Genomic DNA, 14,719 nt, shown 5'->3' on the forward strand with positions numbered 1-14,719 from the left:
CGCGCCGCGGAGTCGCCGCTGATTGGCCACGGCGCGCGCGGCGGAGGCGGGGCCGGCGCTGATTGGGCGCGGCGCGCGGCCGGACGCAGCGGGGGCGGCGCTGATTGGACGCGATGTGAGCGCTGCCGGGAGGCGCTGCGGGTGCGGGCGGGGCCGGGGCAGCGGGGGCGCCGCGCGGGTCCCTCAGCAGTGTCCGGGGTCAGCTCCGTCCTGTCTCGGGTCAGCTCCGCCCTGTCCCGGGTCACTTCAGCCCTGTCCCGCGTCCTCTCCGCCGTGCGTGTCCCCGCCCCGCGTCCCCTCCGTGCCGTGCCCTCCAGCGGAGCCGCCGCGATCGCGGCTGGGCTGCAGCGGGGAGCGGGGCGAGGCCGATCGCCGCCGTGGGGATGGGCAGAGGCGGCACCGCGCGGCTGCGGGGCCTCCACGCGTGACAGCGGGACAGGGATGGGCCATCCACGCGTGATGTCGGGGCGTCCCGGGACAGCGGAACAGTGCCGCAGCCGTGCGGTGTGACAGCGGGATGGCCGCGGCTGTAGCGCTGCTGTAGCATCCGTACCGCTGTGGGACCTGCATCCACATGGTGTGACACCGGTGAGGCTGGGGGACACGGGCAGGGTGACAGCGGGGTTGCAGGGTGACCCTGGTACCTCAGCAGCACCGGTACATCTCCATTCCCTACTGCGATATCCCTCCTCCAGGCCCTGCTCCCTGCCCGTCCCGTCTCTCCGGGACTGCTGTGCCCACCCCACAGCTGCAGCTCTCGCTCCACTCACCCCAATCCCCCCCGTCCTCTCTCTCTCCCCTGCAGGGCACTGGCCATGGAGCCGGGCACCATCGACAACCTGTCCATCCTGTACCAGAGCTCCGACTTCATCGTGGTCAACAAGCACTGGGACCTGCGCATCGACAGCAAGATGTGGTACGAGACGCTGACCCTGCAGAGCCAGCTCAAGCACCGCTTCCCCGAGCTGGCCGACCCCGACACCTACTACGGCTTCAGGTGAGCAGCTGGGCACTGAGCCCGGCTCTGCTCTCAGCTGGGGACACTTCTGAGATCCCCAGGATGCTCCTCAACCCTCGTGCTTCCCAGGTTCTGCCACCAGCTGGATTTCTCCACCAGCGGGGCCCTGTGTGTGGCGCTCAACAAAGCGGCGGCAGGGAGCGCCTACAAGTGCTTCAAGGAGCGCCTGGTGACCAAAGCCTACCTGGCCTTGGTGAGCCCTCCGTGCCACGGCCTGCCTTGGCCTTCTGCTGTGAGGGAAATGTGGGGGAGGTGAGGGTGTTCAGCTGGAGAAGAGAAGGATCCAGGGAGATCTTAGAGTCCCTTTTTCAGAGCCCTAAAGGGGCTCCAAGAGAGCTGGAGAGGGATTTGGACGAGGTCATGGAGGGATGGGACACAGGGAATGGCTTCCCACTGCCAGAGGGTGGGGTTAGGTTGGATACTAGGAAGGAATTCTGGCACAGGGTGTCCAGAGAAGCTGTGGCTGCCCCATCCCTGGAAGTGTCCAAGGCCAAGTTGGATTTGGGGTTTGGAGCACAGTGGGATAGTGGAAGGTGTTCCTGTCCCTGACAAGGACTTGGGTTTTGGGAAATGGGTGGACTTTAAGGTCCTTCTAACCCCACCCCTTCTGTGATTCCATGATTCCTGTCATTGAGGGGTGGGTGAGGGCCCAGTTTCAAACCGTGTTCCTGCCCCCAGGTGAGGGGCCACGTGAGCCAGAGCCGGATGACGATCCGCTACGCCATCGGGAAGAACACCACGGAGGGCATGACCCACATGATGTGCATTGAGGGGACAGAGGGTGAGCAGCCCCATTCCCTGCTCTGCCCACACCCCCTGGGATATGCTGGGGGATCACAAACACCCTGTGGATCTCGTTGCAGGCTGTGAGAATCCCAAGCCGTGCCAGTCAGAGCTGATCGTGCTGGAACACGGATTCTATAGCGGAGACCCCGTCACCAAAGTGCTGCTGCAGCCACTGACAGGTGGGGACAGGGGCGGCTCTGGCACAGAGCAGAGCCTGGAAAGGGATGAGGGAAGCTGAGAACTGCCATGCTCAGGGTTCTCTGCCTCAGGGGACAAATGCCATTAGGTGCACCCTGAAGGAGGGGTTCAGATATTCCCTGTCCTTGATTCCCACTCTCCCCCCAGGGAGGACTCACCAGCTCCGGGTTCACTGCAGCGCCATTGGCCACCCCATCGTGGGGGACTTCACCTACAGCCAGAGGCAGGACAGCAATCCCTACAGGATGATGCTCCACGCCTACTACCTGCGCATTCCCACCGGGAAGGAGCTGATCGAGGTGTGCGCGCCCGACCCCTTCGTCAACGCCATGGACAGCAACTGGGTGCCCCAGCACGTCACCCAGCGGCTGGAGGACATCATCCAGGAGCTCAAGGACAAGGGGACGCAGAAGGAGGAGGAGGAGGAGGGCCGGGAAGCCGAGCGTGCTGCCGGAGAGGAGGAAGCGGGGAGTGAAGGCAGGAGGGAGGAGACGGAGGAGCAGCGGGCGCGGTGCGAGCAGTGGTTGGCTGAGTGGGCTCTGGAGTGAGCACAAAGCACATCCCTGCACTTCCAGCTCCATCCTTGTCCCAGTGGATCCCCACGGAGCCCAGCGCTGACTCCACACCTGCACTCCCTGTATGGCTTCCCTCGCTCCTGGGCTGGGATCAGGCAGATTTTAGGAGCGGTTGAGGTGGGGTTATTTTGTAACATCCGTCATCCATCTGGCCACGGGATGTGCCTTTCCCAGTCCTGGGCCTCAGCAGCACAGTCAGTGTCACATTCCAGCTTAGAGTGACCCCAAAGCTTTCCATGCCTGTCCTGGGGCTCAGGCACAGCCAGACACTGCCTTTGCCATGGACATTCCCAGAACCCCTCTGTGCTTGGATGTGGAATTGCAGCCCAGCACAGGGAGGGGAGAACGTGTTGGGTGCAGCTCTGGTGTCTGTGTCCCCCATTCCCACTCCCTTCCCTCCAAGCTGCTGTGTCGTGTGGGAGGAGGGAGATTGGGGGCTGGAGCACAGCCTGGGGACACTGGCAGCCCTGCAGTCCCGGGGTGTCCTGTGGAACTGGACTGGGATGGGCATGGAGAGGTCCCTGCCCCTCACCCCCTCCCTCCCTCAGCCCACCTGGGGGTTTTTTAAAGGTTTGGTGAAGGTGAAGGTATTGATACCAATGGATTTTAAACTTTTTTCAATTTTCTAGGAAAAGAATCTAGTCTTTTAGGGTTTGTAAAATACGGGTGGTCTCAGGAATGAGGTATTTTTAGTACTTCTGTGGTTGGAGAGCCAGCAGCCCAAAGCTTTTTTAATGGATTTTATTATTCCTTCTACTAGCACTGCCTTTCCTGCTTGTATCCCTGCTGAGACAGGTCAGGGGACACGAGTCCCTTTCTGCTCACCCACATGAGGAGGGATAAGTGTCCTGTGTTGGTCCTGTGGGGTGGCTCCTGCCTGGCAGGTTTCCAGAGGGTCCTGGAGGCAGGTCCTTCAGGTGGGCAGTTGGGAAAGCTCTGGAGCAGTAGGAAAAGGATAAAGCTGAAAGAAAGGCTGAGAACTGATGGGAAGAGCAGGCAGGAGCTCAGCTTTGACAGATGCCAAGAAATTTCCTTGGAAGTGCCCTTGCTTTGCTGGTCATCCTGCTTTGCTTTCCCCTTTGCATCCTGCTCATCCTCTGCAGCCCTTGGGGGACGTTTGGAAATGAGGAGAACAGGACAGCTGGGGAGGGACAGAGGGGCTGGAGCCACACAGCCCCAGCCCAGAGGTTTCAAGGACCACATCAGCACATGCCCAGAGTTATTGTCACCTCACCAGTCCCATCCCATACAAAATGCACCTGATGGGGTTCACACAACTGATATTCCCACCCTGAGGGGGAATAAAAAGTCACAGGCCTCTCCTTGTGGATGAACACACCCTGCAAGTCACCAGAATCCCGGGGGGAATTGGATCACCTGTCCCACGTATCCCTTCCTTTCGTGGCTTGGTGCCACCACTGGAGCGTGGGGATGGCCTGAGGTGCCAGCCTGGGCACTGGGTGGCACCGAGGGCTCTGAGCTGGTGCCAGAGGGCTCGGGGTGGGCTGAAGGAGCAGGAGCCCCTTCTCCTTGCTGCCAGGCCCCGTCCCTGCCCGTCCCCTGTGCCGGGAGGGGCCGGGAGGGGGCAGGCGGGGCGGGCAGGTCCCGCAGCTGGGAATGAGCACAATGAACGTGTTTGCCAAAGAACCGCGGGGTGATGCGCCCGGGAGGTGCTGAAGAGTGACAGGGGACATTTGCCCGTCACAGGAGGGACTCGGCGTTCCCGGAGGCCCCGCTGTGGGAGCGGTCCCTGCTGGGAACACAGCCGGGATGAGGGGTGGGGACATGGGGATGTAGATGGGGCTGGCACCCCGAGCCCACCCTGTGATTGCACCGAGGAGCCCCCACACCCCACTCTACCCTTCGTGTGCTGCTTTTCCCCAGCACCACAGGTAAATAGGGACTTTCCTTACCCGGCAGAGGAGGTTTTCCAGGCGCCCTTCCCGGGCGTTCCGGGGCCGTGTCCCCGTCCTGCTCCCTCCTGCCCACGCGGCTGTGACCCGTCTCGTGCCCCGGGGTTGTGGCATGGCTGTGATGTCCTGTGCACTCTGCAGTTCCTGTGTTGGTGTATTTGCTGTATTAAACGTGTCTCTGCCCTTCGCTCTCCGGTCTCTGGATCCGTCCCGCGCTCCCGGGGGCTTCCAGGAATGAGCCCGGACCGGCCCCGCGGGAGCGGCCCCGGGGCTCGGACCCGGCCAACCTGTTGTGTGAGCGGCAGAATTCCTGCCCGCCCTGCTGGAACTGCCCCGGCCGAAACCGCCGAGATGAGCGGCTCCAGAGCCCTCCCGGGTTTGGTAACAGGTGGCCGGGGCTGATGGAGGAAGTGGGGCAGGTGTCACTGCCCCGTCCTGTCCCTGCCTGTCCCCAGCCACTGGGATTGTCCCAAACCAAAGAGCAGAGCAGGAGAAAAGCTCTTGATTTGGGAATACTGCCTGGCAAGGAGGTGGGGAGCAGCCCCAGGGCTGAGGGGGTTTAGGGGGTGCACAGGGAAAGCTGCCACCAGGAACGATCCATTGATGGGATGCTCCAAGGGCCAGAGCCCCTCTGTGCTGGAACCAGCCTGGGAGAGCTGGGATTGTCCAGCCGGGAGAAGGGAATGCTCCAGGGAGAGCTCAGAGCCCCTTCCAGGGCCTAAAGGGGCTCCAGGAGAGCTGGAGAGGGACTTGGGAAAAGGGGTAGAGGGACAGAACAAAGGGGAATGACTTCAAACTGACAGATGGGATACCGGGAAGGAATTCTTTCCTGTGAGGGTGGGGAGGCCCTGGCACAGGGTGCCCAGAGAAGCTGTGACCCCCCTGGATCCTTGGAATTGCCTAAGGCCGGGTTGGATCGGGCTTGGAGCAACCTGGGATAGTGCAAAGTGTCCCTGCCCATGGCAGGGAATGGCACTGGATGAGCTTTAAGGTTCATGCCAACCCAAACCATTCCATGTCTCTGTTATTTCTATATAACACAAACAGGTTGGAGCAGTGGGAAAACAGATTGAAGACCCAAAGGAATTATTTGCACTCTTTAGGACAGGGAGATTTTTTTAAGATTGGGGGATTTTTTTTTAAGATTATGAACCTGACATGGGCAGGGAGCAGCTGGTTGAGGGGAGGGAGCTTTCCCAGCCCACCTGGCACAAGGAGATGCAGTTGGAGCCCAGTGTGACCTGGGACCTTGGGCAAATGCTCCTCCACGTGTTCAAGTTTAAGGAGGATCCTCCTGTAGCAGCTCCTGAGGGGGTTTCGGGGCCAGTTTTGATCTCCACAGGAACACAGTGGACACGGTGACCCCGATGTGTCCCTGCCCTCCTGCTCCAGCCACCTCTGTCCAGCCAGCCTGGGGCAGGGGCCGTGTCCCTCCAGCAGCCTCATAGCAAACAAGTATCTGTAATTTTACCGCCCCAAGAGGAACTACTTTCACAGCAAATCCTTCCAAAATAGAAACCAGCAACACCCGTGGGCGTCGGCCCAGCCCTGGAGCTGCAGGACCAGCTGGGAGGACAGGGCTGGGGACAGGACACAGCCTGGAGCTCCAGGGGTGACAAACCCTCATGGCACTGTGCCAGCAGCTCAGTGAGGGCTGGGACCCCCAAACTTGGCCGAGAGGGAGGTGCAGCCCTGCTCCAGCCCAGCCACCTGCTCTCACCCTTCCCTTTTCCTAGGATAAACGCTCAGATCACGTTTGTGCTCACGGCTCCCCCAGGCTGTCATCCCCGAGCCTCGGGAGGGATTTGATTCCTTTGGTGTTGGTCTCCTTCTTCGTGGCATGTGCTGGACAGCATTTTTTGGAGCACGATCAGGGAAAAAGCTGTAAAAAAGGGAATGGGATTGGCTGTGATCTAGGAGAAAAGGAGAGGCACAAGGGAAGCACCTCCCAGAGAGTGCTGAGCCCATCACTGAGCACTCATCTGTTCTGCACCCCAGCTGCCCTATAAAATAAACCCCTAAACAGCTCTAAAGAGCTGTTCACCCCTCACCGGGAGCACCTTTATCCCCCTCAGGAGCACAGAAACTCCCAAACCAGAGGAGCTTAACTCCTTCTGGGTTCACTTTGGGTTCACCTGAGCCCAGAGTTCTTCCTTTACCGAGGAATAGGAAACAACCCCAGACCCAAACCAGAGAGAAGGAAAGGAGCCTGACGAAACAAAGTTGAGAAACTGCCCCGTCACACCCCATGTGCGGAGCAACAGCAACATCCCCACCCTGCACAGATAAAGTGCCGAGTGCTCCCGGCGCTGCCCAGCCCCTGCCCCAGCCCCGGGAGCACCTTCCCGGCCGAATCCTCCCGTCACGGAGCCAAACCCCCTGGACAAGGAGGAGGACGGCTCAGCACCGCCACGGTAGGATTTGGGGGGCGACGGGGGGGAATGAGATTATGGGGGGGAAATTGCTTGTGTTGAGTTCAAACAGCGATAACAGATTGCTGTGGGCAGCCCCGAAGGAATTGCGGGAGCAGGGATTGATTTTCTATCAGGGGATCCCCCTGAGGGCTGTAGAGTGGTGGGGAACACCTGCTGGGCTCCCTCACTGGGTTACCCTGGGTTTCTCCCAGTCTGTGCTGGTGAGGAGCTGGGGGATGGAGTGAGACCCTGTCCCTGCAGGAGCGGAGCACTGGGTGTCAGAGGGGACAATTGTGGAATTTCTTTTAATAATGGGCGGGGAAAGTCCTGTTTTCTGTTATATAGGATTTAAAAATCGCTCCCTTGGTCGCTGGGGGTCTGTGCAGCCTCACGGAGTTGGGGTGGGCACACTGAGACCCCCTGACCCCACAGCTCCGGCCCCAGGGTCGGATGACAGAATCAGCCCCAGGACCTCCAGCACCTTCCAACGATTCCAAGTGTGGGATACGGCTCTCCAGACCCGCTCCAAGGACAAAGCCCCGGCACCAGCACCATGGCACCTGCCACTCTCGGCCTCCGTAAGTCATCCTGTCCCCCACTCTCGGCCTCCGTGAGTCACATCCCCTGGTCCCTGGCACCAGGGATGCTCCAGCTGTTCTGCTCTTCATCCCAGTCCCGCTCGGTTCGGCACTCCCAGCGCTCTGCCTCCTGCTCCCCTCAGCGTCCACAGGCTTTTCCCGGGGACAGACCTGCACAGATTTCCAGGGATAGATTTATCCCTTTTTGTCTTCCATACCCACCTGGAGAGAGCCAGTGTGCTCGGGCTGGGGGCTGCTCTCTGCACAGTGATCCCCAGCATTTCCTAAACATGAAATCAGCAAAGAAAAGGCTCTTCCCAGGCTTTAAACCTGGCTCTGCTTAGAACAACCCCGACCAGCTGTACATAATTCATGGATGTTTCCTAACCTGCTCCTGCTTCCTTGCAGGTGTCTCCTCAGACCTGGTGAAAGCCGCAGCGGTGAGTCCCTGCCGGCTCCGCTGGCTCCCGCCGTGCCAGGGCTTCCCAAAACTCCACAGCTGGTGCTGGAGCTGCCACCATTCCCCCAGTGCTCAGCTCCAGGGACGCACAGCCACCACCTCCCACTGTCCCCCTGTGCAGAGCGTGGCCCTGTCTTTGTCCCATTCCTCACCCACTGCCCAGCAGCTTCCTTTCCCTGCTCCCAAACCTGCTTCAGGGAAGCAGGGACAGACCCACCAAAGCGTCCCCACTCCTGAGAGTGGCTGTGGTGGCTTTTGTCCCCACATATAATCCAGAGGCTGCAGCAGTTCCTGTCTGTGGCTCACGGGCAGCAGACTGAGTGCTCCAGCCGGGTCAGATCCCATTCCTTGCATCTCAAATCCCTTCTTCCCATTCCTTGCTGGGGCTGAGCATTCCCCATCCTCTCCCCAGGCTGCCCTGATCATTGGAGCCGTCCTGGCCAACGCTGAGCATCCCCAGTAAGTGCTAGCCCCGGCGGGGGCTCTGAGGATTGGTGGGTCCGGCGGGGTGAATTTGCGTTTGTCCCCACATCTGCTGCTGTGCCGGGTCACCGGGGCGGGGAGGATTTACAGCCCTATGCAGCCGGTTCCGCGCTGGGATTCCGGCGGGTTTTGCTCCCGCTGAGACACAAACACACCGAGAATTCTCCTTCCCTGACGGGGATGCAGCGGGAGCCTCCCCCCGGCTGAAATCCAGGCGCTGCTGTTTCTCCCGCACGCAGATCCCGGGATATGGTGGGCACCCACCCGGCTGTGGGGACGGCAACACCCTGGCACTGATGTTAGGGGACATTTTAATGACGCCCCCCGTTATTCCCACTTACCGCGCGCAGCCTTGCTCAGGGCAAAGGGCTTTCCCAAGGGAACTAGTGGATTTGCCCTCCAGGGGATTTTGGGGAGCTCAGGCGGGTGCTGAACCGCAGCCTCCCATTCCCGCAGCTTCCCATCCTCGCTCCCGGTGGAATTCCCGTGCATCCCGACCAGAGACGCGCCCGCTGCCGACATCCTCGCGTTCGCCCGGGGATTGCAAAGCGAACCAGGGGAGCTGAGCAGCGCCCAGGTGGGCAGGGCAGGAGGGGGCTGCAAACCCCACAGAGCCGGGGGGTGCCAGGGGTACCGGGGGGACTCTCCCCGCCTTGGCATTGACTAGCCCGGTCTCTGTGCCCAGCTCTCCTGCCTGGCCCGGCTCCTCGCTGCCAAGAAACTGACGGCCGATTTTGGCAGCTTCCCACCGGACCTGCTGCTCTTCTTCCAGTGAGTATCCAGGGGTATCCTGTGGGTTTGGGGTGGAATCCCAGCACCCAGCGCCCGCTGGCGTGGTCCCTGCACGCCCCAGAGAACCCACCTGTGGCTGTGGGCACTTTCCAACCTGCACAGAGCATTCCCAGCCCCGTGGATCCCCCGGCTGTCTCTCATCTCTCAGGAGCCACGGGGCTGGGCAACACCATCCTGTGCCTGAGACCCCCCAGCTCAGTGAAAGAGTTTAAAACCCCCGTACCCACCAAAATCCCTCACCCCGCTCCCCCCACCACTCCTGGTCCCCACAGCCCGTCCGAGGTGCGCGCTGGCACCTGCAGGGAATTTTACGCGCGAGCATCCCGCGGGAACCTGGATCTGCTGCCCCGGGGCTCATCCCGGAGGAGGCGGCTGCTCCGCGGGGCACTGACCTGCCTGGTGAGTGGGGATGGCACGGGGGGCGACCAGGGACCCCCAGCCCTCACCTGGCGCGGTACGAGGCTGGTTGGTCTCTCGCAGGGAGTGCGGGGCAGCCGCCTGGAGCCGCAGCAGCTCGGCAGCCTCGGGGCGCTGGTGTGTGACCTGGAGCCGGCCACCATCCCGGCCTCGGGTCCCGCCATCCTGGACAACCTGAAGCTCTGCCCGGCGCTGACAGGGGCACAGCAGGACGCCCTCAATGCCCTGCTCCTCACCGGGGACACAGCGTACGGGTGAGGAACCTTCCTGCTCCTGGAGGGGTGGGCATCCACGCGGGTGCTGAGCTGGTCCTTCTCCTGCTGCCGCAGGGATCCTTCAAGCTGGAATTTACGGACTCTGCAAGATTTGGGGCCGCTCGTGCTGGCGTTGAACCAGACCACGCTGAGTTTGGTGGCCGAGGTAAGGTCCCTCCTCGGGGGGAGATGTCCATCAGCCAGGTCAGCTCCGAGGCTGGGGGACCCAGCACCCTCTGTCCCTGGGCCCTTTGCCCCCCGGTCCCAGCACCCTGTGCCCCCGCAGGCAGCGCGGGAGGATTTCAGGAGGAGCATCGTGGCCGCCTACAGCAGCCAGGGACATTCCCAGCGGGAGAAATCCCTGATCCTCCTCAGGGCCTTTGCAGCAGCATCAGCTGCCTCGCACCCCAGGCTGAAGCGGAGTGTGGACGTGGACTGTGAGTGTTTCCCTTCACTCTCACCAGTCCAGAGCTCTGGGAAGGGAAAATGCCCCGGGGCTTGTTGGCATCTGGGGGCTCCCAGAGGGACCAGGCAGAAATCTGGGGTTCCCATAAACTGGGGAAGTGGGGAAGTGTCCTTATAGCACGGTGGGGGGGTTGCTCTTACCTGGGAGCAGGGATGTGGTGGCAGCACTCGGGAAGGAGCTGGGACAGTGGGACACTCCCCAGGCAGGGCCAGCACCAGGGCAGGACGCTGCAGGATCAGAGGATGCTCGTGTAGGGGACATGGAGCGGTTTTAGTTGCTTTTAATAAGCACAACTGGGCTGCAAAACATCACCGGGTTCTTCAGGAATAACTTTAAGGAATGAGAGCAAATGAGGCACCTCCGTGGGCTGGGGACCAGGGGATGGGAGGAGGATCCACGGTGGGTTGAGCCACGTTTTTGTGATTCCCTGTGCTTCACCAGAGCTCTTCCAAGGGGCTCTGAGCCCAGGGCCAGGTGGGAAGGGGACACACAGGACACACACCCTCTGTCTGATACAGTTCCTTGCCCTCAGCCTGCCTGTCTGAGCCCATCACTGTTGACTGCATCCCCTTCCTCACCCCTGAGGAGCTCAACCTGCACCTGAGTGGTGATTTCTTAATAAAAAACCTGGAGGCTGTGCTGGAACTGCCACTCATCACAGAGTCTTTCAAGATCCTGAAAAAAAAGGTGGACCAGGTAAGGGGTGACACAGGGCAGGAGCCCTCCAGCAGCATGGGCACAATCTGGGAGGGGCAGGATGCACTGTGGGAACAAGGATCAGTGAACACAGGGATGAAGGTGCCCGAGAGGGTCCTTTACACCCATTCCTGCCCTATTTTCCCTTCCCTCACCCTCTTTCCTGCTCCACGGGCTGGGCTCCACAGTTTTTCCCGTCGGGGATCCCGGAGGAGCAGCTGAAGCGCTTGGGGTTTCTGTCCCGCCTGTACACGGAGCAGGAGATCAGCCAGTGGACACTGAGATGCAGTGACACCCTCTCAGCCCTGCTCAACCCCTCGGAAGGATGGTGGACGGATTCCCAGGTAAATCCATGGCAGCAGCAGCAGGGAATGGGTGCTGGGGAACACAGACTGGGCTCACCTGTGCCCCAGCCTGGCTCAGGGTGAAGGCGTTGTGGGGTTTTGGGGGGTTGGTGGCACTCCCATGCTTACCAGGAGCATCTCCCTTCCCTGCCCGTATCCCCCACGTGCCCTGTGCCCCTCAGCTGCAGCAGCTGCTCAGCAGGTTCCTGGCCCTGGGGGGCTCCCTGACCGGGCCCCTGCTCCAGCAAATCGGAGGTGAACACCTGTGCAAGCTGCAGGAGGAACAGATCCAGCAGATCCCTGCTGAAGCCATCCGGTGAGTCGCTTTTCAGGGATGCTGGCCAGCCCTGGGGAGGTGGGTGCTGGGATGGAAGACCCGCAGCTCTGTGTGGATCTCCCCACTCCCAGGCAGCACAGTGGGATCGCTGTGTTCCAATCCCAGACCCCACCTGAGCACCAGGACGATGAGGAGGGACAACCCACTCATCCCTCCCAGCCACCAGAACACTTTTATCTGCAATTTGGGGTGCTGCTGACCTGTGCCCCTCCCTTCCAGGACCGCTGGGTCGTTAAACATTTCTCTGTGCTCTCAAACCAAGAAGGAGCAGTTCTACAGAAAGGCCCGGGAGGCCTTTGCTGGCCTGGCCAGCACCCCCACGCCCTACTACTGCAAGATTCAGCCATACCTGGGTAGGTGCTTCCCCTCCACCCTCCCTCCCACCACCAGGTTTGGGGTTTCTTCTCAGCCACAGACACGTCTGACAGTCTCCAGAACCTCTCCAAATCCTCCCCAGCAGTGCTGGAAGAGTTTGCACATCTCCAGGTGTCCCCTATGCTCTCTTTAAGGTGGAGCGCCAGCAGAGGATCTGAAGAACTTGGCTAATACTGGTGTGGCCATAAACATGGAACTGGCCACCTTCCTCACCCTAAATCCCAAGGAACTGCAGGTAGAGCCCCGGGATGGTGCTGTCCCTCTCCCCACTGAAGGGCAGGGCTGGCTGAGGGCTGAGTGGGGAGATCCGAGACCAGAGCCCCATCAAATCATCGATTCTCCACTTTCTCCCCTTTATAAATTTTCTTTAGGAAGTTTTAGCTGTTCTGCAGCCCCGTTAGCAAAGCACTTGGGGCTGTGAGGGTGAGGGAAGGGGCTGTTGTGTGTGTGTTGCAGAAACTCAGCGTCACCGACGTGAAAAATTTGCTCGGGAAAAATCTCCCTGAGCTGAAGGAAGCTGAGAACAAACCCTTGGTGGTGAGCTGGGTGAAGACACAATCCCAGTGGGAGCTGGACTGCGTGCTGGGCATTGGCCTGCAGGGAGGGCTGCAGGAGCCCACGGGAACTGCCAGCCCTGCTTGCCCCACCACCCCGGCCAGCATCACCTCCACGGCCACTGTCACCACCTCTCCTCATCCCAGCACCTCAGCCAGTGTCACTGTCCCCACCCCCACTGCCATCACCAGCCACTCGGCCCCTCAGCCAAGCACAGTCCCCCCCAGGACCCCCACCCCGAGCACTCTGAGCCCACCCCCCCCAGACACCCCCACATACACTGGGGGTCCCACTGTCCCCACTGCCACCCCCACTGCCCGTCCCGCTCTGACCACCAGGGCCCCCTGCTCCACCCACCAGGGTCCCACCCCAGACAGAGCCACTGCCCCTGCTGTCACCCTCCTCACCACTCTCCTGGCCCCCAGCAGCCCCAGCGCCGCCCCAGTCCCTGCTGTCACCTCCAGGGCCACCACCAGCGCTGGTGTTGGTATTAACCCGGCTGGCACCACCCACAGCACCATCACCCCTGTCCCCAACCCCTCCTCTGCTCCCACTGCCACCCCTGTCCCCAACCCCTCCTCTGCTCCCACTGCCACCCACAGCACCATCACCCCTGTCCCCAACCCCTCCTCTGCTCCCACTGCCACCCCTGTCCCCAACCCCTCCTCTGCTCCCACTGCCACCCACAGCACTGTCACCCCTGTCCCCAACCCCTCCTCTGCTCCCACTGCCACCCACAGCACCATCACCCCTGTCCCCAACCCCTCCTCTGCTCCCACTGCCACCCCTGTCCCCAACCCCTCCTCTGCTCCCACTGCCACCCACAGCACTGTCACCCCTGTCCCCAACCCCTCCTCTGCTCCCACTGCCACCCCTGTCCCCAACCCCTCCTCTGCTCCCACTGCCACCCCTGTCCCTCACTCCACCTCTGTCCCAGCTGCCACCACAGCCCCACACACGAGCCCCTCTCCCCACAAGCCCACCCCCATTCCCAGTTCCACCACCTCCACCCAAACAAGCCTCAGCTCCTCCACGGCCAAGCCCACCACCCCGCCGTGCCAGACCAGCTCCCCTCCGGGATTTCCCAGCCCTTCTTCCACCACCAAACCAACACCTGGAGGTGTTCCGGAGTCACCACGACCAACATCCAATGGACACATCAACCTGCAGCCTGAGCCTGGTAAGGTGGGAATGTTTGGAGCTGGGAAAGGCTTGGGAATGATGGTGAGGACAAAGTTGGCTGACCCCCTTGTTCCTGGCTGGATTCAGTGCTGGGGACGTGGCTCTGCCAGCTCATGTGTGCTGTGCACCTGGAGAATCCCACTCCCTGTGTTCTCTCTCCAGGATCAGGATCCAGGCTCTCCTCCTGCCTTGTGCCCGTGCTGGCAGCCACCATTGGGAACATTCTGCTGCAGGGACTGCTCTGACCCCACACCTCCGCACCACCCACCCACCACATCCCTCCCTCCATCCCAATGAAACAGCACTGGGAAATTCCCTGCTGGAAAGCAGAAACCCAGGAAAGGAAGAGAATCCATCCATTTGATGCCAGCATAGCATTTGGTTGTTATTTTTGAGGTTGGGCAGTGAAGGAGGACTGATTTTTCCAGCCCAAAGAAGCCACACTTGTCCTTACTAGCGATTTACTCCCTGTAGTACAACCACCAGCAACACTGACTGCTCTGCCAAGGCAAGAACACTGAGCCCAGCTCCACCAGGGATTTCCTGTCTATCCCATCCCGCTGGGATCTGCTAAGTAGTGGGACAACTCAGGGATCTGAGTCACTGGTGGCCCAGCACCGCAGCTGAGAGACCCCCAAAATCCTATTTAACTTTTTTCATTAACTGCTTTTGTATCAAGGTTTGTTCAAACCACACACAGACTCTCACGGGATGATTAGCTGGAGATAATTTATCTTGATTACTGTTCAGTGCTATACAATAAAATATCAATCAACTATTTTTTCCTAATCCAACGTGGTTTTTGAAGTGTTTAGTGCTTTATGGGGAAGTTTTTCCAGCATAAATCCAAAGTCTGCAGTGAAGGACAAATCTGTT

The 14,719-nt window shown here is 60.6% G+C and overlaps 2 protein-coding genes across 5 annotated transcripts; both read left to right on the top strand.

Moving 5' to 3' along the window:
- Positions 1-56: 56 nt before the first annotated feature.
- On the top strand, positions 57-4,677 carry RPUSD1 (RNA pseudouridine synthase domain containing 1). 2 transcript variants are annotated; one of them, XM_032126249.1, is made up of 6 exons: positions 57-115; positions 806-997; positions 1,088-1,211; positions 1,697-1,799; positions 1,882-1,983; positions 2,150-4,677. In XM_032126249.1, coding segments are annotated over exons 1-6 (924 nt in total). In that variant the 5' UTR covers positions 57-113; the 3' UTR covers positions 2,551-4,677. The 2 variants fall into 2 exon arrangements, with proteins under 2 accessions (XP_031982140.1, XP_031982141.1); XM_032126250.1 differs by lacking the exon at positions 57-115 and adding an exon at positions 141-588.
- Positions 4,678-6,171: 1,494 nt separating this feature from the next.
- Positions 6,172-14,632, top strand: LOC116452131 (mesothelin-like protein). Of its 3 annotated transcripts, none has more exons than XM_032126305.1 (16): positions 6,172-6,904; positions 7,349-7,482; positions 8,355-8,401; positions 8,882-9,002; positions 9,111-9,196; positions 9,490-9,616; positions 9,698-9,888; positions 9,964-10,054; positions 10,175-10,325; positions 10,887-11,050; positions 11,239-11,394; positions 11,577-11,710; positions 11,951-12,084; positions 12,241-12,341; positions 12,563-13,841; positions 14,006-14,632. In XM_032126305.1, the coding sequence occupies exons 1-16, from the start codon at positions 6,739-6,741 to the stop codon at positions 14,086-14,088; spliced, it is 3,165 nt and encodes a 1,054-aa protein (XP_031982196.1). In that variant the 5' UTR covers positions 6,172-6,738; the 3' UTR covers positions 14,089-14,632. The 3 variants fall into 3 exon arrangements, with proteins under 3 accessions (XP_031982196.1, XP_031982195.1, XP_031982197.1); XM_032126304.1 differs by having other exon boundaries at positions 6,178-6,904; positions 7,337-7,482; XM_032126306.1 differs by lacking the exon at positions 6,172-6,904 and adding an exon at positions 7,891-7,922 and having other exon boundaries at positions 7,366-7,482.
- The last annotated feature ends 87 nt before the right edge of the window (positions 14,633-14,719 follow it).

Source organism: Corvus moneduloides, chromosome 16 (assembly GCF_009650955.1).
Source record: "Corvus moneduloides isolate bCorMon1 chromosome 16, bCorMon1.pri, whole genome shotgun sequence".
Lineage (NCBI taxonomy): Eukaryota > Metazoa > Chordata > Aves > Passeriformes > Corvidae > Corvus > Corvus moneduloides.

Excerpts from the sequence above, each read along its gene's own strand:
- RPUSD1 (XM_032126249.1), top strand. Across the intron at positions 1,212-1,696 it reads CCAAAGCCTACCTGGCCTTG|GTGAGGGGCCACGTGAGCCA; the intron begins GTGAGCCCTCCG and ends TCCTGCCCCCAG. Across the intron at positions 1,800-1,881 it reads GTGCATTGAGGGGACAGAGG|GCTGTGAGAATCCCAAGCCG; the intron begins GTGAGCAGCCCC and ends ATCTCGTTGCAG.
- LOC116452131 (XM_032126304.1), top strand. The coding sequence starts at position 6,739 with ATGTGCGGAGCAACAGCAACATCCCCACCCTGCACAGATAAAGTGCCG. Across the intron at positions 9,197-9,489 it reads GACCTGCTGCTCTTCTTCCA|CCCGTCCGAGGTGCGCGCTG; the intron begins GTGAGTATCCAG and ends TGGTCCCCACAG. Across the intron at positions 13,842-14,005 it reads CAACCTGCAGCCTGAGCCTG|GATCAGGATCCAGGCTCTCC; the intron begins GTAAGGTGGGAA and ends TTCTCTCTCCAG.